The sequence below is a fragment of the Dendropsophus ebraccatus genome, chromosome 6 (assembly GCF_027789765.1).
Source record: "Dendropsophus ebraccatus isolate aDenEbr1 chromosome 6, aDenEbr1.pat, whole genome shotgun sequence".
NCBI classification, from domain to species: Eukaryota; Metazoa; Chordata; class Amphibia; order Anura; family Hylidae; genus Dendropsophus; species Dendropsophus ebraccatus.
Window position 1 is genome coordinate 39,010,923 of NC_091459.1, and position 22,870 is coordinate 39,033,792.

General features: G+C 43.6%; 1 protein-coding gene across 1 annotated transcript; it reads left to right on the forward strand.

Moving 5' to 3' along the window:
- The first annotated feature begins 415 nt into the window (after window positions 1–415).
- AMD1 (adenosylmethionine decarboxylase 1) lies at window positions 416–22,426 on the forward strand. Its single transcript, XM_069974844.1, has 9 exons — window positions 416–899; window positions 10,225–10,311; window positions 12,879–13,005; window positions 14,657–14,759; window positions 17,353–17,395; window positions 17,619–17,763; window positions 18,704–18,796; window positions 18,875–19,030; window positions 19,970–22,426. Exons 1-9 carry the CDS (start codon window positions 790–792, stop codon window positions 20,105–20,107), a joined length of 1,002 nt encoding a protein of 333 aa, XP_069830945.1. The 5' UTR covers window positions 416–789; the 3' UTR covers window positions 20,108–22,426.
- The last annotated feature ends 444 nt before the right edge of the window (window positions 22,427–22,870 follow it).

Consider the following 22,870-nt stretch of genomic DNA (forward strand, 5'->3'; position numbering starts at 1 on the left):
ACTACTCTGTATAAGCAATGCTTCTAGGATACAATACATCTGAGAACCGATATCTGATGAATTTATACTGAAAAAAAAAACCCATAAAATGAATGGTCTATACAATGGTCTATACAATCTCCAGGCTATCTATACACACGTCTCCGCTCTATCACGTCCTCCCATCAGAGCTGTGACACGATCTCCGCAGTGACGGTCGCCAGCATGACTACGCCCCGCCCACCTTTTCCACGGCCGTTAATCTAGCCTTGCCAGAATGAGTAAGAAGACCAGCTATAGCGAGGGGAGATCCTGGGCGGGGCTTACATGACTGACATTCCCAGCGGCCAATCCTGTGGCTGCTCTCGGTTTCTTCGGTCGCCCGAGTCGTATACGTCACCATGGTCGCCGCCCCCGGGTATATAAGAAGCCGCTGCTCCAGCTCCTCGTCGCTTTACACAGTATGGCCGGCGATATTAGCTAGCGCTCGCTCAACCGCGTTCTCTGTAACAGGGGAATCGACATAACGGGAAATAAGAGACTGTACCGGAGAAACACACTATATCCATCACATACAGCAACACCCGACATCTACTACAAAGCTTAACGCACCATAGAACCTTCCGAACGCCAAGGAATAAGCGAAACACTAAGTAACGAATATTCTAGAATAATTTAATACTTAACCGTTTTTACCGAAATAAGAAAAAAACTAGTCGGACGTCGGAGGAAAGATCTAGAAGCAGCTTTCTATTTTCCGTTTCTCGTTATTTTCTGCGTTGTTGGTGGGTCTCCGGCTGCCGGGGGGAGATGGAGGAGAGCGGCGCGCACTTCTTTGAGGGCACGGAGAAGCTGCTGGAGGTCTGGTTCAGCCAGCAGGATGAGAGCAAAGGATCCGGAGACCTGCGGGACATCCCAAGGTGAGCGGGGGAAGGGGACACCGGCACGGCTTATTCTCTTATCGGGATGCCCATGTGCTGCCTGCCTAATGGGGGAGGGGATGCTGACAGCCCTGCTGGCCGACACTGGGAGGGAGAAGAGCCGACCTGCCATTTTGTTTCTGCCTTGCTCATGTCAGGTAGCGGAGCGGCCGTTCTGTGTAATAACGTGTGCGCGGCGGTTATGAGGCGTAGGGGGTGACGAAAGAACCGCCTCACCGCCATATTCATTCATTGTGCGCAGTGTAGAGAGACATGTCCACCATATGGCACCTGTCTGCCCCCGGGTACGAGTGGCAGCACCCGGTGCCCTTCCCTCTCCTGTGGGTGATGAGGTGAGGCGCCTGTGAGGAGGGTGGGGCTCCCGGGCTCAGCATGTGCGGCTTCTGCACACGTTGCCAAATGGCTCCCCTCACACATTGCCCATATAAGGGGCGGCACAATGAGGTGAGCCCGTGTGCCGGTGACATGGAGCCCGCTGCTCTATGAGGGGGTGAACCCGTGTGCCGGTGACATGGAGCCCCCTCCTGTGGTGGTGAGCCGGTGACATGGCGCCCGCTCCTCTGAGGGGGGTTAGCCCTGTGTCGCTCGCTTCTATGAGGTAGTTATCCCGTGTGCCGGTGACACGGAGACCCCACTTATTTGAGGTAGTGCGCCCGTGTCACTGTGAGGGGGTGAGCCCGTGTGCCCCTGACATGGAGCCCGCACTTCTATGAGGTAGTGAGCCCGTGTCTCTGTGAGGGGGTGAGCCCGTGTGCCGGTCGTTTCTCCATGAGGCGATGAGCTCATCCTGTGCGGGTTGTCGCATTGAGGAGATCTATTACCTCTGCAGTCTATCGATCCTGTGCGCCACTCTGATGAATGACATGTGATAGTGGTGTATATCAGGATGGCGTTGCTGAGGGGCACACAGTCCATGTCATGTGGCCATTGATCCTCCAGTGCTCAAGTATTAGAGTAACCATAGTCCCTGGGAGGTGGCCATTAGCTTATATTTGAGTCTATCTATTTATTGTAGCTGCCCCATGAGGCATTGTGGCCTTTTACATGTCCAGAACTGGAAACTGGTAAAAAACCATAAAAATTGGGGTAAAAAGGTCACACTGCTTACACAAGAGCGTGTGGCGGTGGTGACTAAGGATTGCAGTTGTAAATGCGCCTCGTAGGGTTTTATATGAATTTATTAGTTTGCAGAAACCTGTAACATGCAGCATGTGATAGAGCCTGAGAGGCGTGAGTCACGGAGTCTGCTGCAGATACACGTGAGTGAGTGACTGAGGCCCCGCCCCTTCACCATGGTAAAGCTGCTGCAGCCAATCAGCTGGGGGCTAGGTAATCTATGGAATGTGCTGGAGCAGATACTGCTGCTCTTACCACAGACAGACACTCTCCAGCCCCCCATCAGCAACTTTTCATCACGTGTTATACCACACCATCAAAAAGAGGGTTGTATTATGTAGGTTTTTATGTATCACTGACAATTGGATCCTCTCCAAGTACAAATGATGTCGTTGAATATTGCATCTATGTATTAATTTCATTAAAATATTAAATTTTGATTCTACACACTCCAGCCGTCACTTCTAGAGGATACATTCAATAAAGTATATTCATCTATTACTGTTTTGTAGATTACTTCTTACACTACTCTTGTAGATTTATTACTTATTCCCATGTTAGTCCATGCAAAAACACTTGTAGTTTTTTTTTTTTTTTTACTTAGTCCATTGAAATGTCCCCTGTGGATCCTGTTTTATGGTGCGTTCACACCTACAGGATCTGCAGCTGATTTTCTGCTGCAGATCTGCAGCAGATTTCATTTAAATAACTGAACACAGAATCAAATCTGCACCATCAAATCTGCTGCAGATCCTGTAGGTGTGAACGCACCCTCAATGTGCAAAATAGGCATGAGCATTATTGTGTGTTGTTCACACTTGACTTATGTTTTCCCTGATTTCCTAAGAAATGTAATGTCAACATTCTGCAGCACTGTGAGCCCCAGTGTGAAAAGGGACAGATCCTGATTAACATATTAATTCTGGAGTAGTTCTTGGAGTGCAGGACATACAAACTCCATGCAGATACTACTCGTGGTCAGATTTGTTCCAGGACTTAAGCCCTGCATGGTAACCATAGTATTTTTACAGCACCCCAAGTGCCCAGTCCTGGTAGGAATCAATTCTTCTAGTTTGTCTGCTTAGTAGTTGTAATTACTCTACTGCCTATACGCAAGAAGATAAAGGCAGCAAAATGGAGTATGTCACCACCAACTCTTGAGATGGACATTTTGAGATAGGATATTTTTAAGGCCAGTTTCACACATACTGCATCAGTGGATTTCACGCAGCAAAATCTGCTGTGATGCTCTGCCCTGTCATTTCCTATGAATCTATATTCTCGCAGTGGATTTTCATTCTGCTGCAAGAAGAACTGGCCGAAGCAGCAGGACCCGGCGGGATCAAGTAAGTATGAGGGGCTCTAGCGGGGGTTTGGAGCCGTGGCTAACAGTACGGAGTATTGCACGGATTTCTTTGTGGAACTTGGTGTGACATCGGCTGTGATATGGTATGTGTGAAATTGGCTTTAATCCTTTCAATTTATGGACAGAATTGTGGGGGTTTAACCATTACACACCCCATCAATACCATTCCCCACCTAAATGGTCTAGTTGGTGACCATCGGGAAATACTTTGTATTAAAACAGATACTAGATATCCTGTCGAATGCTTAAATTTCTAGCATGTGTCCAGTACATACACTACTAATCTTCTGTACATGGATACTTCAGCTCCTAAGCTGATATTTGAGTATATAATTGAGCAGCCGTGCTCCGTCTGAAGAATGCCATTGTGAGACCACACAGGACAGAAGGCATGCTGGGTAGTGATTGTTATACACAATAGTATAAAATGTATGCCAGGATTGAGTTGGAATAAAATTTTACAATTAATGTGCAGCGGCATCTTTTCCTTGGGCAGCTTGGACAGGCATCTTTTATATGCAAACAACGTATTGGATGAACAGATTTGCGAACAATTGGCAAACTACCAACAATTTTTCAAAATATTGAAAACCACTAACTATTTTTTGCTCTTTGATTGCTAGGTATAATGCTGCGTTTACATGGAGCGATAATTCGCCCAATCGAACGATCAACTTTCGAATTAACAATGTGTTTTTTATAACAATCAGCGTTTAGACAGAATGATACATCGTTTGTAAAAAAAATTGTTGCGATCGTTTTAAGATCGCTTAAGCCCATCTCACACACAGGGTGAATCGGTGAAAGACTTTACACGAAGCGAGCTTAGCGAACGACCAATGACTATTTGAGAACATGTTGAAAGATCAAAATGAACGATTTCTCGCTCACAGCTTGATCGTTCGATGTGTTAACACAAGCCGATTTATCGCTCAAATGCAACCATTATCGCGTGAATTCGAAAGATAATCGCTCTATGTAAACGCACCATTACACAGGCAGATAAACGCTAATTTTTAGTTATAGACAATTTTTAAATGATTATCGCTCCATGTAATAGGACCTTAAGAAAACATGGGGATTCCCATTGCCTAATACTACAGACACAAAATCTGTAGTGTAAACAGCCAGACCAGTCAGCGACATGAACACTAGCTTTAGGCTAGTTTCACACAACTATTTTGGAAAGCTACAACGCTGTTAATTCAGGTCATTGGGTTCAGGCATTTAGCTATAACACAGGTGCAAACACCTGCCTTTATTTCTCTTGTGTGAAACGGCCCCAGTTGTAGTTGTCCAATGTATGTTAGCTTATGATCCATAAACTCCAACTAGGGAATGGTTACACTAACCAATTGTTGGCTGTGGAGATCCTGGCTACTAATTTTTTTTTTTTTTTTCCTGCAGTGGTCTATCTGCCGCCTAATGTCTGTCCCTGAGAGATAAATATGTGCATGCATTCAAATCATCCAAGCCTTGCAGAATTGTTATGCATTAGCAGTTTCTGACCTTGTGTAATGCTTTCTGACTTCTAAGATACATTAACCGTTAAAGTGAATACTTTATGAGAGTGAATGGGTTTTGAGTCCGAAGCTTAGTAGCTGTAAAAAGAAAGGAACAATAAGTGCAGAGTTTGCCTAAAAGCATTGCATATATCAGCACTTCTCAATCTTTTTCTACTGGAGCCTCACCCAACAGATCTAGGCAATGCCTGGGCCTCACCAGACTGACCAAGAGGGTGCATGGGCCTCACCATCTGTGGTGAAAGTCCATTTAAAAGCTGAAAATACTAGGGCTACCTTTCACCCATCTCCCAAGCTCTATATATTAATAAAGCAAGTACAAAATAAATTAATAATGTTGCTAAAATGGAGATTTTTGCAAACCGCAAAAGGACTGTGCAGATCATAGTTGTCTTGTGAAAACTGGCTCCTCAGCTGGGCCTCACCAACAACTAGGGGGGTGAGGCCCGCCTCAGTTTGAGAAGCACTGGCATATATTCTTTTTGTACGAGAAACACTGGTTTTTCATGTGGATGATTTATGCTGAAGACTGGTCTCCATCTAGGAAAATTAAGACCCGGGGAGATATAATAGTCTGTCCTCTGTAATTAACTTTCCAAACTGCTGAGGGCTGTAACACCTTCTCTTCCCCTCCCATCCCTATTCTTGATTGACAGCTGGCATCCAGCAGTGGGCCCAGCTCCCAAGTTTTGTTCCTGCACTGTGCATACAAGTTGTACACATTCACGGCCTGTAAGTGCAGTAGCCTGAAGATTTTGACGCTCCTAGCGTCATGATGCCGGGAGTTCCGACACTCCATGCACGAAAGATGTAATCACGAAAAGCATGAATGGCACTGTAGTCTTTGTACCAAAGAATTACAGCATTTTTCTACATTCTGGAAGCACAGACAGGTAAATGAAATGTCTCATTGCCCCCACATGTCTTGAGTGTCAGCAAGTGAATTGGAGCAGGCAGATTTACTTGCCATACACACTTTCACATGTCCATAGACCATGCTAGACCGCCAGGACACTTATAGTTTATGGGTGGTTGGCAAGTGGTTAAACATGTATGTAATGTAGGGTTTCCTGGATGGTCCTTTACCGGTGTCATTCTCAGACAGTTCGTAATATTTATAAAAACAAAGAAAAGCTCCATGATTGTCCCAAAGTTGCTTTTGGGAACAGAAACCAGTCAAACTTTTTTCTTTATAAATCGTGTATATCTTAACTCTGATTTTATTACATTTTCCAAATCAAGTGTTAACAACCAGCGCCTATCATAGCGCCAACTGGAACAAGAGTGGTATGACAATTAATAACCAAGAAGGCAATAAAACCATAAAGGGCATAATGTCCAAACATCAAATTCCTAACCATGGGGGGAAGAGAGAAGAAAGGATAAAAGAAAAAGGAGGGAAAAAAAGCAGGGGAGGGGATGGGTATCTGCCTTAGGATCCTAATACACTGAGCGATTTTTAGCGACTAACTATAAACTGTCGCAAACAAGATTTATCGTTAACCTGAAATTGTTCACTATATTACACAGAACTATGGTCATTACTATGATCGTTTACTCCTTCTGATCCCAGCAAAATAATGAAGAATGTGCTATTACACTGAACGATTAGTGAAAAAATTTTGAACTTTACTGAACGAATGTGAAATTACAGCGAACGATTAACAATTTTAGGTTCAGATCTAAATCAACGCCATACAAACGATTTTTCGATCGTTGTCTGAAATTACACAGAACAATAATAGGGCCCATACGGTCCTTTAACAAGCATAGATGAATTGCTTAAGCGCTCATTTAGCAAACAAGTGATTTTTTTTTTTTTCTCTCCTTTTAAACGGTAGGCGTTTTGACGAGAAGATGAATCGCTATGAAAAGTCGTTACTGCGATCATAATTACATGTGTAATTTGTTTTAAATTTGTAAATACGATCGTAATTGTGGTCATATCTGTACTGTGACAATGAGTGTTTACACTGAAAGACTTGGAACGATTATTGGTTTTGAGGTCAGCTCAAAAGATACGATCGACATATGAATGAACATTTGTTTGTCGTTTGATCATTTACACCAGAATTGCCTAAATCTTAGTGATTTTAACGATTTTGCACTATAATCGGCCCATGTAAAAGGCCCTCTTACTGAGCAAGGAAATCAGCAGTTTCTGTTAATTGATCCCAGTAGTACCAGGTATGGCTAAGCCGTGAGGTCTTCCATGCGCTGGGTATCTTCAACCTTATGCAACCACAAAGAGGGACTATGGGAGGAGGGACTCGGCACAGCCACAGGGCCATTATGCAAGCCCTAGCAGTGTTGATCAAATGGTGCAGCATGGGGTTGACTGTATAATATATGTAGGAGGAACAACCCAGGGAGAAGGGCACCTTATAGTCCACGAAGTTGGAGACTAAGGACCGTGCCTCCTTCCAGAACGGAACCTGCTTTGGGCAACTCTAAATGGTGTGGAATAGGGAGCCCTATAATAGAAGCTGCAATGCTGTGCTGGATCTGTCACTTCATTGGGGAGTATAGTACTGCATAAAGCACCGTTCTGTGTGGGGTTTTTGCTATCACGTGGCTTAATTAGTGAGTGAGGCCTTGATGTAGATTTTTCAGGGCAATCGCCATTCTCCTTCTCACTGTAGACTGTGCTGTTAGATATTCTTCTGCATAACATGACACTTTGATTATGTTGTGTAAATCCACACCAGACTGTCAGACATGACTGCTATTTAGAGCTCATATTTTGTTAATGTTAAAGCGTAACTGTCATGTTTTTTTTTTTTTATTGCAGAAATCAGTAGTATAAGCGATTTTAAGAAACTCTGTAATAGGTTTCATCAGCCAAAAAAGCCTCCTCATGTACTCAAGAAGCAATCTCCCAGCCTCCCCCCCTGACTTCTTATCTGTGCATTATCAGGCAAACACGTCTTCATTACAGTGAAGACGGGTTCTGCTCTCTCCATTGTAAGCCTATGAAGGGGGGAGGGGCTGAGGGAGATGAGGGAGCAGGAAGAGGTGACATGAAGGTCAGCTGTTTGTAGACTCTCTGGGCAGCTAAAGCGCTAAATTCAGGTGTCAGAAAGGTCAGTGCTTATCTATGAATTTACTGAGAGAAGATTGCAGGGTGTTGTGCTGTGCAGGACTGCTCCGTGCTCAGTCACTCCTAACAGCCCCTCCCCTCTCCATAGCCACATAATGGAGACAGAAATCCTGCTTCATTTGATGTGAGGGGGGAGGCTGGGAGATTGCTTTTTCAGTACAGAAGGAAACTTTTTTTAGTACATAAAACCTATTACAGAGTTTCTTAAAATCACTTGTACTGTTGATATTTAATGTTTTCAGAAAAATGACCCTGAAATGACAGTTACGCTTTAAATGTGAATCTAGTAATTGGGCAGGGGACAGGCAGTGCAACAGTCCCTTTATGTAGAAGGCCCACTGTGCTATTAGTGGTAAATATCTTAATATGTAATAAGGGCAATTTGGTGCATGGGGGGCAGTTCTGTAGCCTTTAGTGCAGGGGTGGGGAACCTCCGGGCCGCATCCGGCCCCTGACACCTCCGGATGCGGCCCGCGGCACCCCTGTGACATGCGCTGCTCTGGAGGAGAAGGAGCTTGCATTCACAGCTTCCTCCTGTGTCTGTGACAGTTACCAGACACAGGAGGACGCTGTGTATGCCGGCTCCTTCTCCTCCAGAGCGGCACACGTCTTCTGCGGTTTGCGGCTCTCCTGTCATGTGCGCCGCGGTGGTGAGGCAGGAGCCGGCATACACAGCATCTTCCTGTGTCTGTGCCGGCTCCTTCCCCAACAGAGCGGTGCACGTCTTGTGACTCCTGCGGGCCGCGCGCGATGACGTCATTTCACCGCGCGCCGCCTGCAGGAGAAGACCGGCACAGAAGGGAGAAGAGGACCTGGATAGCGTGGGAGCGGAGGAAAGGTGAGTGGGATGTTTATTTATTTTTTATTTGGGGCAGGCACTGGGGATTAACTAGGCCACCAGGGACATGACTGGGGGGATGGGGGGTTAAGAAGGCCACCAGGGACCTGACTGGGGGCTTAAGAAGGCCACCAGGGACCTGACTGGGGGGTTAAGAAGGCCACCAGGGACCTGACTGGGAGGTTAAGAAGGCCACCAGGGACCTGACTGGGAGGTTAAGAAGGCCACCAGGGACCTGACTGGGAGGTTAAGAAGGCCACCAGGGACATGACTGAGGGGGTTAAGAAGGCCACCAGGGACATGACTGGGGGGTTAACTAGGCCACCAGGGACATGACTGAGGGGGTTAAGAAGGCCACCAGGGACATGACTGGGGGGTTAACTAGGCTACCAGGGACATGACTGGGGGGTTAACTAGGCTACCAGGGACATGACGGGGGGCTGACTAGGCTACCAGGGACATGACTGAGGGGCTAAACTAGGCTACCACGGACATCACAGAGGGGCTTAACTAGGCTACCAGGGACATGACTGGGGGTATTAACTAGGCTACCACGGACATCACAGAGGGGCTTAACTAGGCTACCACGGACATCACAGAGGGGCTTAACTAGGCTACCAGGGACATGACTGGGGGTATTAACTAGGCTAGCAGGGACATAACTGGGGGGATTAACTAGGCTAGCAGGGACATGACTGGGGGGATTAACGATGCCTACCAGAGGCATCATTGGGTATGTGTGTGGGGGGGGGGGGGGGGTAATTAGGCTACCAGGGACATGACTGGGGGTTAACTCAGGCTACAGGGTATCACTAAGGATTCACATCAGGTACAAGGGGCATCACAGAGGGTTAACTACAATAGCAAGGGCATTAGGGGAACAATACTTTGCCTTGCCCCGGGTGCTGCAAACCCACGCTACCCTGCTGCGCACGGTATGCGGCCCTCGAATGATTTTATAAATGCCCGACCGGCCCTCGACATGGAAAAGGTTCCCCACCCATGCTTTAGTGCATTGATCCAACTGCCAGCACGCCTCCATTTCTTCTCTATTTGGCCCAGACAATTTCTTCCAGCCACAGGACTCCTCTACACAACCTTCCAAACATTTTAGGCTTATTTTTCTTCCAGCTCCCTACTTGCCTTTCCCCCATATATAGTGCTCTAAATGGTAATGCCCACCTCTGTGTCTCACATAGGAAAGTGGGGAGGGTTAGGTTCCCCCTATTGAGTAAGTATGTCTCTTGAGTAGATTATTCATTAGGTAGATGTCTTTAGTTGTACTGTCCTGTATCTGCAGTTATGCTATCCTGTCTTTTTATGGTATTCCATATAAATTATTATTTATTTATTTTTTTCAGGTTTGAGTGGGACAAACTTTTGGAGAATGTCCATTGTTTGATCATAAGTGTGACAAAAACTGACAAGCAGGAAGCTTATGTACTCAGGTAATGTAAACCCTGCTGCTATTTCATGTCAAACATTTACTTGAGTGGGACTTCACCAGATGCAGATATGATATAGCAGTTTATCTCAACTCCTCACATTTTTTTTTTTATCTGCAATATATTTTTTGCTGATAAATCAGGTTTTTGTTGCACATGTTAAGGCCTTTTTGTGGTATTCTAAATTTTTATTATAAAATCCTGACTTCTTTCAGTTTACAATCCCACCACTAGTTCTAGAACTAATCATTCTGCTAATCATTCTGCTCTATCTGTGGTGATAAGAGAAGGCTGCTAAAAAGTAATCTGTACAGCATCATAGCGACAGGTGACATCAGTATACGACAATAGCAGCGCCCTATAAAATGACCTGTTCAAACATCACAAAGCTTGCTCAGTAATGTTTCACATTCAGCTCAAGGGGACAAGTCTAAATGCTGGGGCGCTAAACAATTATTCACAAAATAGCACACATAACAAAGTTATAAAACTTTGCAATGTATGTTATGTATGTGAATGGCCCCCTTCCCCATGTTTCCCCCCACCCACGCTAGACCCGAAAGTGTGGTGCATTATACTCACCGAAACTCGTGTGGACCCCCATCCGCCATCTTGGGACAATGAAGTAGTCTTCGGGAGGACGGCCAAACCGCTCCATCTGTCCGTCATGTCTTCTTTAACAATGTACAAAAAATAAAAAACTTACAATCAGAAAATAAAAGCAGATTAGAAAGTTATTCTTGAGTAAAAGAAAATCTAGTCTGTACATAAATGCCCTTTAAATCATACGATGTCCTGTTTCGTGAAGCTGTTTGGCTGCCGCCACACACCGTTTTTGCTTAAAAACGACAATTACAGTTTTTGAAAAATTCAAAAGAAATATAAAGGAAGGACTTCTGATTTTTGCTGGATCCACTTCTGGCTTTTGTTCAAACTCCAGTGGCAGTTTTCCAAAAGCTGCTGTGTGTGACAGCAGCCCTACAGAGGAAGACTTTGCAAACGAATTGCTGTACTAGGGAACATGCAGTGCAGACTGAAAGAATTCTGTGCCGCAGGCCGAAATTAACTACACTGTCCTGCCCTGGATATTTGTGTAGATTATGCATAACTGCATGGTAATGTGGTCATTTGCATTCTGCAAGTATGTTTGTGCATCTCGCTCTGACTCTAGGAGCCTACTTTACAAGTTGGAAAACAGGTGTAGATCCAGCTCTACTTGTCCCATCAGGACTGTGCACTGGACAAATGGCTTGACACTCAGAAGTACAGTGTAGTTAGGGGTCCAAGATTTAGGGGTTAAAATCTTTCAAAATCTTTATAATAGAATCCATAAGACACTTGGTTACACATACAAAACGTGTTCTTAGTCAGAATGTGGCTGAGAACTTATTCCACAGTCCATGAAACACAGGAAGGGCAACTCTGTAGTGGAGTCTTTCCCTGCGCAGCATCATGTATCAATATCATGCCGGGAGTAGGAAAAGTGTTTGAATATTTGCTGCATTGTAATGACACATGTGAGTAATGACACATCATGCCACGCAGGGAAAGACTCCACTACAGTGCTTCTTGTCTGTGTTCATGGAACATGAAAAATGAGCCCTTTAAAACAGATGTTCTGAGTGCATTACTGTTCTGTAGGTTTAAATTGTCTGGAAAGCCAAAATGAAAAATCGACTGCAGGTAGGGGGGTGCGGAAACAATAAAGCTCTACTTGACTGATGCCATGCCTCTGCAGCGCTGTCTTACCACTCACTGGGCTCCTGCAGCGTCTTAATCTGTGTTTAGGAATGCCCAGCCAGTCAGTGACAGGGGCGGGACACCTCTGCAGTCACTGACTGAGCGGACCCTTTGGTCAGTGATCCTGTGACGTAGTGCTTAGGGGGCAGATAAGTAGAACTGCTTTATGTTCTTACACCTCCTGCCTGCAGGCTATTTTTCATTATGGCAACAGTTCCCCTTTGAGCAATATAGGTTTTGAAAAATGTGGTGTGCTGCGTTTAACTATGATCTACCTTGTACTAACTTTAATTTACACCTAGTTCACCTTCCTAGATGTATATTAAAGTAGTTAATAGTGGTATTTATTACTAAGTGTTTGTACCCCTTAGTCCAACATTGGCTGAACATGCCAATGTAATGCAAATGGAATGTGTGTTAATCTAACATTTATATGGTCACAAAGGGGCTTTCCAAAAAAATTGAACTCTATAGCCTAGCCACATAATAGGCTGTTAATAGTCAGTGGGGTGCAAGCACCCCCCAATCAGCTGTCTGATGGCAGCACCATACTAGAAGCAGTTGGCTCTGTTCCCTGAGCAGCCTCTTTTCTTACTCATTTTAGTAGGAAATGTGACTGTAGCACCATGGCACCACAGCTGCACAGGGAATGGAGCAAACTGCTTCCACCTATTTCTCAGTGTCTTACTGGAGCTGGACATCTGATTGACAGGGGGTGTCAGCATCAGGGAGCAAAAGGCTTTAGCAGTGTTCTGCTCCCCAGACAACCCCTTTAAGTCTTAGTGTAAGTTTTGTTTTCTAAATATATTCATGTTTTGTTTTTCACACAGTGAGAGTAGCATGTTTGTCTCCAAGAGACGTTTCATTTTGAAGACATGTGGTACCACCCTCTTACTGCAAGCACTGGTTCCCCTGTTGGAGCTCGCTAGAGAGTACTGTGGGTTTGATGACATTCAGGTAAGTGAGATGCATTACGCAATATGTTCTTGCTTCCCACAGTTTCACTAAAACTGCTACATAAACTTCCTTTTGTCATTAAAGATGTTAAATCACCACTGAACCCGGACATGAGTGGAACTGAGTGTATCCTAGTGATATGACATTACGTTATTAGATATGAAAAACACTTTAAGGGTTTGCAGCTGATTTGATGGCACAGATCTGAAGGTGCAGTTTCAAAGCAAATTTGCAGCTTCAAATCTGCTGCGGTCCCTAAGGGTGCCTTTACGCAGAGATTTATCTGACATACCTTTGAAGCCAAAGATAGGAGTGTTTAGACTGTTTATAGTCTGTTACTGGCTTTGGCTTCAAAGATCTCAGATAAATCTGTGTAAAGGCACCCTAATGGTGCATTTACACAGACAGATTTATCTGACAGATCTTTGAAGCCAAAACAAGCAAACTATAAACAGGGATCAGGTCATAAAGGAAAGACTGGGATCTATCCGATTTTTCAAATCCATTCCTGGCTTTGGCTTCCAAAATCTGTCAGATAACTCTGTGTAAACGCACCCTAAGGCTGGGTTCACACTACGTATATTTCAGTCAGTATTGTGGTCCTCATATTGCAACCAAAACCAGGAGTGGATTAAAAACACAGAAAGGATCTGTTCACACAATGTTAAAATTGAGTGGATGGCCGCCATTTAATGGCAAATATTTGCTGTTATTTTAAAACAACGGCTGTTGTATTGAAAAAATGGCCATAATTTACTGTTATATGGCGGCCATCCACTCAATTTCAACATTGTGTGAACAGAGCCTTTCTGTGTTTTCAATCCACTCCTGGTTTTGGTTGCAATATGAGGACCACAATACTAACTGAAATATACATAGTGTGAACCCAGCCTAAGGGTATGTTCATACACTGAAGGCTTCCTGCAGATTTTCCCAATTAACGTCATTAGGGAAGTCAAATCTGTCAGGTGTGACCATGCATTAAGCAGACATTATTGATCTTTAGAGCTACATATATTTGTTAAAATGTCCAAAAGTAACTAATTGCCATCTCAATCTGGGTTCGGGTTTTCTGAGGGGGGGGGGGGGGGGGGGGCAGGAGACACCACAAATTTTCTGCTCCCTGATTCTGACTTTCTGTATCAGTGGGATAGCACAGAGACTCCGATTGTAGGTTACAATGAGTTGTCTTAAAGAAGAGGTCCTTCTGCTTTCTGGTGCCTCCCTTCCTCCCTGGGACAGTCTCTACTGGTATTTCTGGGAGCTCAGCAGAACACTACTAGAGTGAGCGGTATATTGAAATGCCAGAAATCCTATAGACTTGCAGTGTAAGTTTGTGGGACTTCTAGCAATTCAGTATATAGCTCAATTTAAAAATAGAAACTGACTTGGAAAAACATTTTAGTGTTAGTCAAAGAAAATCTAGGCCATACATTCCTTTTAAATGTGTATCATGTGGCTGAGTCAAAATGAGATTCTCTTTTAACATTGCTACTGCCCCATATAAAGGAGTCTTACCTAGCAAACTAGTTTATTGCCTAAAGCAACCACAGCACAACTGTGGACATAAGAAAGTTACTACAACCTTTTATCCAGCAAATTTTATCCTGTATTGTTTGGAATGTCTTCTAATCTAAGACTTCTTTTGCAGAACTTCTTTTATTCACGAAAAAATTTTATGAAACCAGACCATCAGGAATACCCACACAGAAATTTCCAGGAAGAAGTTGAATTCTTGAATGAAATTTTTCCAAGTATGCATTTTTTTCCCCTTGCTTTTCTCTTCTAAAGCTGTTAATATGTGCCACTTGTCTGTCTGCCAACCTTAGAGGATGTACCACCAGGTACATCCTCTTTAAGCTAAACCCACGGATTGAACGGCGCGGTCACGGGAAAGCCGTTGCCGCGGTCCGTTCGGACCGCGGCCCGTTTCCCGTGCATGACACCGTTCTATCCACTGGAACCGCCCGTTGCTCAAGCACTGGAGGTAGGCCTGGCCGCCCCCAGTGGGAGGGAATTCCCTCCCCTGTATGGCGCAGGTCCGTTAGAATGAATGGAGCCGCGTCATACAGGGGAGTGAATTCCTCCCTATTGGGGGCGACCCGGCCTCCAGTGCTTGAGCATCGGCCAGTTCCGGTGCATAGAACGGTGCCGTGCATGGGGAACCGGGCCGCAGTCCGAAAAACGGACTGCGGCAATGGCTTCCCTGTGACTACGCCGTTCGACCCATGGGTTCAGCTTAAAGAGGATGTACCTGGTGGTACATTCTCTTTAAAGTAGACACAATGACATTTGTCCCTATTAGTGAAAGTATCTTAAAGTGACACTGTCACCCCCTTAGTGCATTCTGACATCTCTACACAGGTGTAAAGGGTAAATTTAGCAGTTTTCATATCTTATTTCATATCATACGTCATGGTGCTTGTTCAAGTAAAAAGTGTCCTTTTATCAACTGCAGATTGTATTAAGTGGGCGTGGTCTCGCGGCACTAGCGCCACATAACCCCGCCCACAACGGCACGGTTGGCCCCGCCCCCTTGACGCCCATTGGTTGTCCAACGTAAAGGGGGTGGAGTCTAGACCTTTCGGCCAGCCTGTTCCAATGGCCGGCGAGGGGGCGGGGCCAATTGTGCCGTTGTGGGCGGGGTTATGTGGCGCTAGTGCCGCGAGGCCACGCCCACTTAATACAATCTGCAGATGATAAAAGGACACTTTTTACTTGAACAAGCACCATGACATATGATATGAAATAAGGTATGAAAAACACTAAATTTACCCTTTACACCTGTGTAGAGATGTCAAAATGAACAAAGGGGGTGACAGTGTCACTTTAAGGGGAAACAAACAGCGTGGATATGCATATATCCGTGCTGTCAGTTTCCAGTAGCCTTTTTTACAAGCATTGTGCAGGTACCTTTTTTTTTTTTTTTTTTTTTTTTGAGATCTGTTGCGGCAAGTTAGCAAAAAATGTTTGCTTTCAGGCGACAGTTCAAAGGTTGGTCCCCACCCGCCTTGCTCTGGGACCAGTCCTTCAGTGGCTCTTTTTGGCCTCTGACGTTGCCCCCGGTGATTAGGTTTTTGCTAACTTGCCACATCAGAAGTAAAGGTACCTACGCAATGCTTGTAAAATAGGCTGATTAAAAACATAATATCAGTACTGTTAGTTTCCGTTTCCTTTAGAAACACAGGTGTCAAACTCAGGCCCTCCAGCTGTTACAAAGCTACAGTTCCCATCATGCTTGGACAGCCAAAGCTAAAGCTTTGGCTGTCCAGGAAAGATGGGAATTTTAGTTTTTCAACAGCTGGAGGGCCCGAGTTTAAAACCTCTGCTTTAAAAAATAATCTGTGACCAGACCATAATCACGGTAAAATGATCACTTATCTCAGGGAGACCAGCTAAAAGACACTGTAGGCTGCTCGTAAGTGCTCAACACAGTGAAATCCTAGGTTCATTGTCCCATGATAAATATAAATATGAAAAAACTGTCTGTGGAGACTCATTCAAAAGTCTCAACCGTATAATGGCTTCTCAAACTTATGCCTACATGTTAAGGGAACACTTAAAGCGTAACTGTCATTTCAGGGCCATTTTAAAAAAAAAAAAATTAAATATCAATAGTACAAGCGATTTTAAGAAACTCTGTAATAGGTTTTATAAACCAAAAGAGTTTCCTTCTGGACTGAAAAAGCAATCTCCCAGCCTACCCCCTCGCTGCAGGATTTCTGTCTCCATTATGTGGCTATGGAGAGGGGAGGGGCTGTTAGGAGTGACTGAGCACGGAGCAGTCCTGCAAAGCACAACACCCTGCAATCTTCTCTCAGTAAGCTCATAGATAAGCACTGACCTTTCTGACCCCAGAATCCTGCGTTTTAGCTGCCCAGAGAGTCTACAAACAGCTGACCTTCATGTCACCTCTTCCTGCTCCCTCATCTCCCTCAGCCCCTTCCCCCTTCATAGGCTTACAATGGAGAGAGCAGAACCAGTCTTCACTGGCTTCTCTGTAATGAAGACGTGTTTGCCTGATAATGCACAGATAAGAAGTCAGGGGGGGAGGCTGGGAGATTGCTTCTTGAGTACAGAAGGAGGCTTTTTTGGCTGATAAAACCTATTACAGAGTTTCTTAAAATCGCTTATACTACTGATTTCTGCAATAAAAAAAAATGACAGCTACGCTTTAAAGTACTTAATGCAAAACATTAGTAACCCTTCACAGGTTGACTGAATTATCTGACCAGGGGCACCTGATTAGGGGTGATAGCTTTATTGTGATGCTATTGACCTTAAAATAGGGCTGTTAGTGACTAGACCAAAATGCAGTATTTGAAATTTTTCCTTGTATCTTTTCAGATGGTGCAGCTTATTGCATGGGACGCATGAATTCTGATTGCTGGTAAGTATGTAACCATAAAGAATAACTTGTCTGTGTCATGTCTTTTGATGCATCAGTGTGCAAGTTATTTACAAACGAATAGCACAATTGCTATGTAGAACTTAAAAGTGAGCTCAATTTGTAAAAAAAAGATAAACTTTAAGCTGCTGTTTAGAAGAGCTTGTGAACTGCGTCATAACTTGGTGTCTGAGAGAATTTAGCTTTTTTTTCCTTCCAATATTAGGTACTTGTATACTCTGGATGTTCCAGATGGATTTGTCATCAACCAGCCAGATCAGACACTGGAAATTTTAATGAGTGAGCTTGACCCAGATATCATGGACCAGTTCTACATGAAAGATGGTGTTACTGCAAATGATGTCACTCGTGTACGTTAAAGTATTTAAAATATAATTGTATTTTATGCATTACTGCTTTGCAGATTGCTATAAAACGGGCACATTGACAGTAACTTACTGTGCAACTTACAGCAAAATCTGTGCTCTGTTTTATAGAGACTTGAATAGTTTGCTTTTACTTAGTAAGTACTGCTTTAAAGTAAATCCTGACCATTCCCACACATTCTAAATGACTTTTCTTTGTACACAAAGACTTCTAGAAATAGTCCAATAGAAAAGATGCGGCACTCAACATATTGCCTGCAGAAGCATTTTAAGTCCGTTCAGACAAAGGACATTGCAGAGGGGAGAGCTGGACTTGATGCACCTGTTGAGCTCTCTCCTCCCTGCTATACACTATGTCCAGACTGACTTGAATAAACACTTCTACACACAATATAATAGTGAGTGCCGCATCTTTTCTTCCAATGGAATCTTATGTTGGACTGTCTTGGGTCTTGGTTTGTTGCACATACATGCTTGAGGGCGGCACCCATTCATTAAAGAGTGTATTTTGATGTTGGCACCAGACCAGGTTTTCTATTGTATCCTTGAGTTATTGAAGTCTATCAATCACAATGTTGGTGGGTTATTAATGATGCTCACTGCCTCTTAGGAGTAGACCTGCTCTAAGTCATAAGCCTATAAATCATGCATTTGAAGCATGCACTTTGCTCCTTTAATGCTATAAGCTGCTAATACCAGCGGTGTATGTTATAAAGGGAGCTTATGGAACATCCGGGATACAGAATTGCTGCAAGTTCCATACACTTCCATTATAATTATGCAGGCAGTGGGCCTTATCAAGTACAACATTTTTTTTTTCTAGACATTTTTCATAAATGATTCTCTGTAACCTCTGTTTTTATTTTACTGGAGAAGTTTAACAGTGTATTATTGGCTTATTTTTAGTTTTCTTTATCATTTTTAGATGAGTGGAATTCGTGACCTGATACCAGGTTCTGTCATTGATGCTACAATGTTCAGTCCTTGTGGTTATTCAATGAATGGGATGAAATCAGATGTGAGTATCTTTTATTATACATTTATTAAACCTTTTATGTTTACCTTGTGAGTGACTGTTAACTTTGTTTATTTATAGGGAACTTACTGGACCATTCACATCACTCCAGAGCCAGAGTTTTCCTATGTTAGCTTTGAAACTAATGTATCACAAACTACTTATGATGACCTCATTAGTAAAGTTGTGGATGTTTTTAAGCCAAGGAAATTTGTGACCACCCTCTTTGTTAATCAGGTAAAGTTGTCTTTTTGTAGATACTGGTTATGATACAAGTCATGTTGTTCAGCATTTGGTTACCATTGGATACAGCCCTCTGGCTGCCTGGAAAACATGAATATAGCCATAGGCCATACTCTGTATCCATGGATTCCCTGCAGCTCCCTAGGGCTGCATCTAATTTCAGCCATGCTCCAGTTGTGTTTATCTATCCTAGAATAAGGATATTGTGTGTACTGTTTTTGCTTAAAGATTCAGAGAAATACAGTAGCTCAGGCATATGAATGAGTGACCTTAAAGTGTCACTTAGTCTTGAGTGTTTAGACCTGTACCAACTGGGAGAGCTAAGCGGGCCTCTCCTGGCTTTCACATTATCAGTCAGGCTCCATTACTGTTCACGTGACAGAGTCGGGAGAGGACCATGCTTAGTGTGGTCTTCTCCCGGCTCTATCTTCCGATTAGTGCTCAGTCCCGTACCACGCAAAAATTTTGACATGTTTGTGACATTTAAAGGGAACCTGTCACCCCCTGTGCCGGGGTGACAGGCTCCCGACCCCCCGTTAGAGCCCCCTATACTCACCTAATCCCGCCGGGTCCCGCTTCTGGATCCGGTCGGGTGACTGAGATCTCAGCCGCTGCAGCCCGGCTCGCGCGCAGAGAAATGAGTCCAACACCCATAGAGAATGACAGGAGAGTCCAGCGCTCTGTCATTCTCTATGAGCGTTGGACTCATCTCTCAGCGCGCGCGCCGGGCTGCAGCGGCTGAGATCTCCGTCACCCGACCGGATCCAGAAGCGGGATTAGGTGAGTATAGGGGGCTCTAACGGGGGGTTGGGAGCCTGTCACCCCGGCACGGGGGGGGTGACAGGTTCCCTTTTAAAAGTTTTGTGAAATAACATTGACACTAAGTTCTGTTTCAAGATCTGATGTTTTCTAACAATTGTTTTTATTTTTAAGAGTTCCAAGTGTCGCACAGCATTCACTTGTGCTCAGAAGACTGAAGGCTTCAAGCGACTTGATCGCCAATTCGCTCAGTTCAACGATTATAATTTTGTTTTCACCAGTTTTGCAAAGATCCAAGCGCAGCAGAGTTGATTAGGAAAAATGAGAAAAAAACGCAAAAAGAAATCAAATGAAAGAGGTGGTGGGTGCTTGCTAGCTAATGTCGCCAGGGCCTGTGGTTTCCACTACCATCACCTTCTAGTTAAAGGAAGCCCTGAATATAATCCCAGTATGAGTTTGAATTGTATCCATTATTATATCAAGGAGTTAGATAACTTGCATGAATGCTCTCTCCTGTGTGTAGATATTCAATGCCACTCTTGCTGTGAAATTGAAGTGCATGTAGAAAAGTTAAACACATTAAGTACTAGATTCTATAATACTTGTAAAAATGCACCTAGGTCAACCCACAGCACAGTTTTTCTACAGGTATCACCAAAAATTCCACACAGACAAGGTTTTCGTCCACACTAGCTCGAGTTGTAGGGCCATCACAAGATTTTGTGAACGACAGGATTACATGTGTGCCGTTTCATCACTGGACCATATTTTTCTGGCTATATGGAATTTGTTTTTCACAAATAAAATTTATACTGTGCATAGTTTAAAAAAGCCTGCTTTATTTCTGGTTAGTCAGTAATTGACCTTTTTTTCTGCTTTATTTGGGACCTTTTTAAAACATTCTGTTACATTTCCCCGTTCAGATTCTGACTTGATGTATACTGTATATTAGCATTGGTTGCAGAGGACTTGATGCTCCTGTAGTCTAAGCGTACTGACATTTTGCCAGTATTAGCGCGCATCTCCCTTTGTAAAAGTCATTTCTGATTGTACGTTAACAATATCTCACCTCAATGATCTCACCTCAAACTAAATCATTACCTATTCCCTCTTGTAACCCTGTAACATCATTATGCATGTGACTACTGTTCTGTATTTAACAGTGCTGTGACCTCATTTGCTCTCCCTTGTATAGATGTGTGTAGGTGGTTTACCATACGTAAGTTACAACATGGAGAGTTGGTGAGAATGTGGGACTGTACCTGTCATACCAGTGGTCATCATGGTATACAGTGCAGACTACAGTTTGGTTAGCAGTTGCTCTGAATCAACAACTGTTGGCATTATGTTGTCTTTATGTATCCTTTTCTGGATATGTTGCTTCATTGTACCTAACATATTTATACAAAAAAAACACTTTTTACAGTGTTAAATGATGCTAGGTTTGAAATCATTTGGGACATTCATGTTCTTTAGAGTGTAATTCCTGTTTTTGCAGAGATTTGTCTCATTCTGATAGTTGATCCTCTGTATCTTATGACCAGTTGGACCTTTTTAGTCCGTTTAAGGAGCTCTTCCACAAAGTGTATGAACAGTGCTGCTCTGGAGAATCTCTGGTGTCCTCTGCTAAGCCACAGGTTATCCATCACAATACATACCAATGACCATGCATACTGGGTAAGATCCCTGCCAGCACATGAATGGGTGTGATGGGGTCTTTCCCCAGGTATGTACCAACAGGACACAGGCACCAAACCTTGCATTTCCTGGTTAGAAAGAAGATGGAAATGTTTTAAATGAGCCATGCTTGGTACAACTGTTTTCCGGTATATTAGTATGTGGGACATGGGATTTGGCCCCAGGGAAAAATTCCAGCATATTTATAGTTGTATACTACCATAAATGCTGTCCCATTAGATCACTTGTGTACGGAATCAGCTGGTGTGCGGGCATCACAACTTTGGGGGGTGGGGGTCCTGAGCGGAAACTGCATAAAATCATTTGCTTGGTGTTTTTCCAAAGAAGAGTATCAAGTGTCACCAGATGCTGGGGAGCAATTATTAGACTATTAAACATCAGGCGGCAAATCTTTGCAAAAGGGAAAGTCTGCTTTATGCATCTGTAAACATAAAGCTTCATTCAAGAAGCACTAACATTTCCTTGCTTGAATCATGTTTGAGCACCTGTTTTTACAATTGGTGCTCAATTTTTTGAGGACCAATCTTTGAAATAGTGGCTGTCCACTTTTGTTTGAATATAACCTGATCTTCGAAAAGCCTTTATCTTTTTTAGATTTTATATAAGGCGTTGCTGTATTGGGTACTTGAATGGTTGCCTATTGGCAATTATTCCTGAATGTTTGGGAGGAACAGGTTATGTTGGTCAACTGTAGACTACCTCTTATGTCTAAATTATGCCTATAAAATACCTTACAATAAGTTCATAGTAATATATTTGGATGACCTGTGTGAAAACAATGGGAGAGTTAATTGCATTTTTAGGTTCTCTAGTTCAATGAAATGAGGCAAAATGGTTTGTTTTCTCTGCATTGTTAGATTTTGGTTAATTGAACTGTACTGAAAATATCTGTACCTCAGACCTAAATGCTTCAATAAAACTGCTTAAATCGTGTATTTTGTTTGTTTAGTGTCGCCACTGCTTAAGGGGTTTTCTCCAAGTAAGGGTGCGTTTACACAAAGATTTATCTGACAGATTTTGGAAGCCAAAGCCAGGATTGGTTTTGAAAAGAGGATAGATCTCAGTCTTTCCTTTATGACCTGATCCCGGTTTATAATCTGTTCCTGCTTTTGGCTTCAAAGATCTGTCAGATAAATCTGTCTTTGTAAACGCAGCATTAGGCCCTTATTCACAAGATAGGTGATACATCTTTAATTGGTGGGGGCCGTCCAAATGGACCCCCTACCGATTGAGTGTAGGGTTCACCTGTGCTTGTTTGCATGGAGTTTGGTGGTTCTGCATTCTAACTACTGTTTCATGTCCCCCAAGGCAGCGATGAAGCCTACTCTGATTAACCACCCGCTGAGAACTGTCTGGCAGCAGAAAAGACTACCTGGC

Coding starts and splice junctions, on each gene's coding strand:
- AMD1 (XM_069974844.1), top strand. CDS start 790: ATGGAGGAGAGCGGCGCGCACTTCTTTGAGGGCACGGAGAAGCTGCTG. Junction 14,760..17,352: donor CTTGAATGAAATTTTTCCAA/GTATGCATTTTT, acceptor GTATCTTTTCAG/ATGGTGCAGCTTATTGCATG. Junction 19,031..19,969: donor CCACCCTCTTTGTTAATCAG/GTAAAGTTGTCT, acceptor TTTATTTTTAAG/AGTTCCAAGTGTCGCACAGC.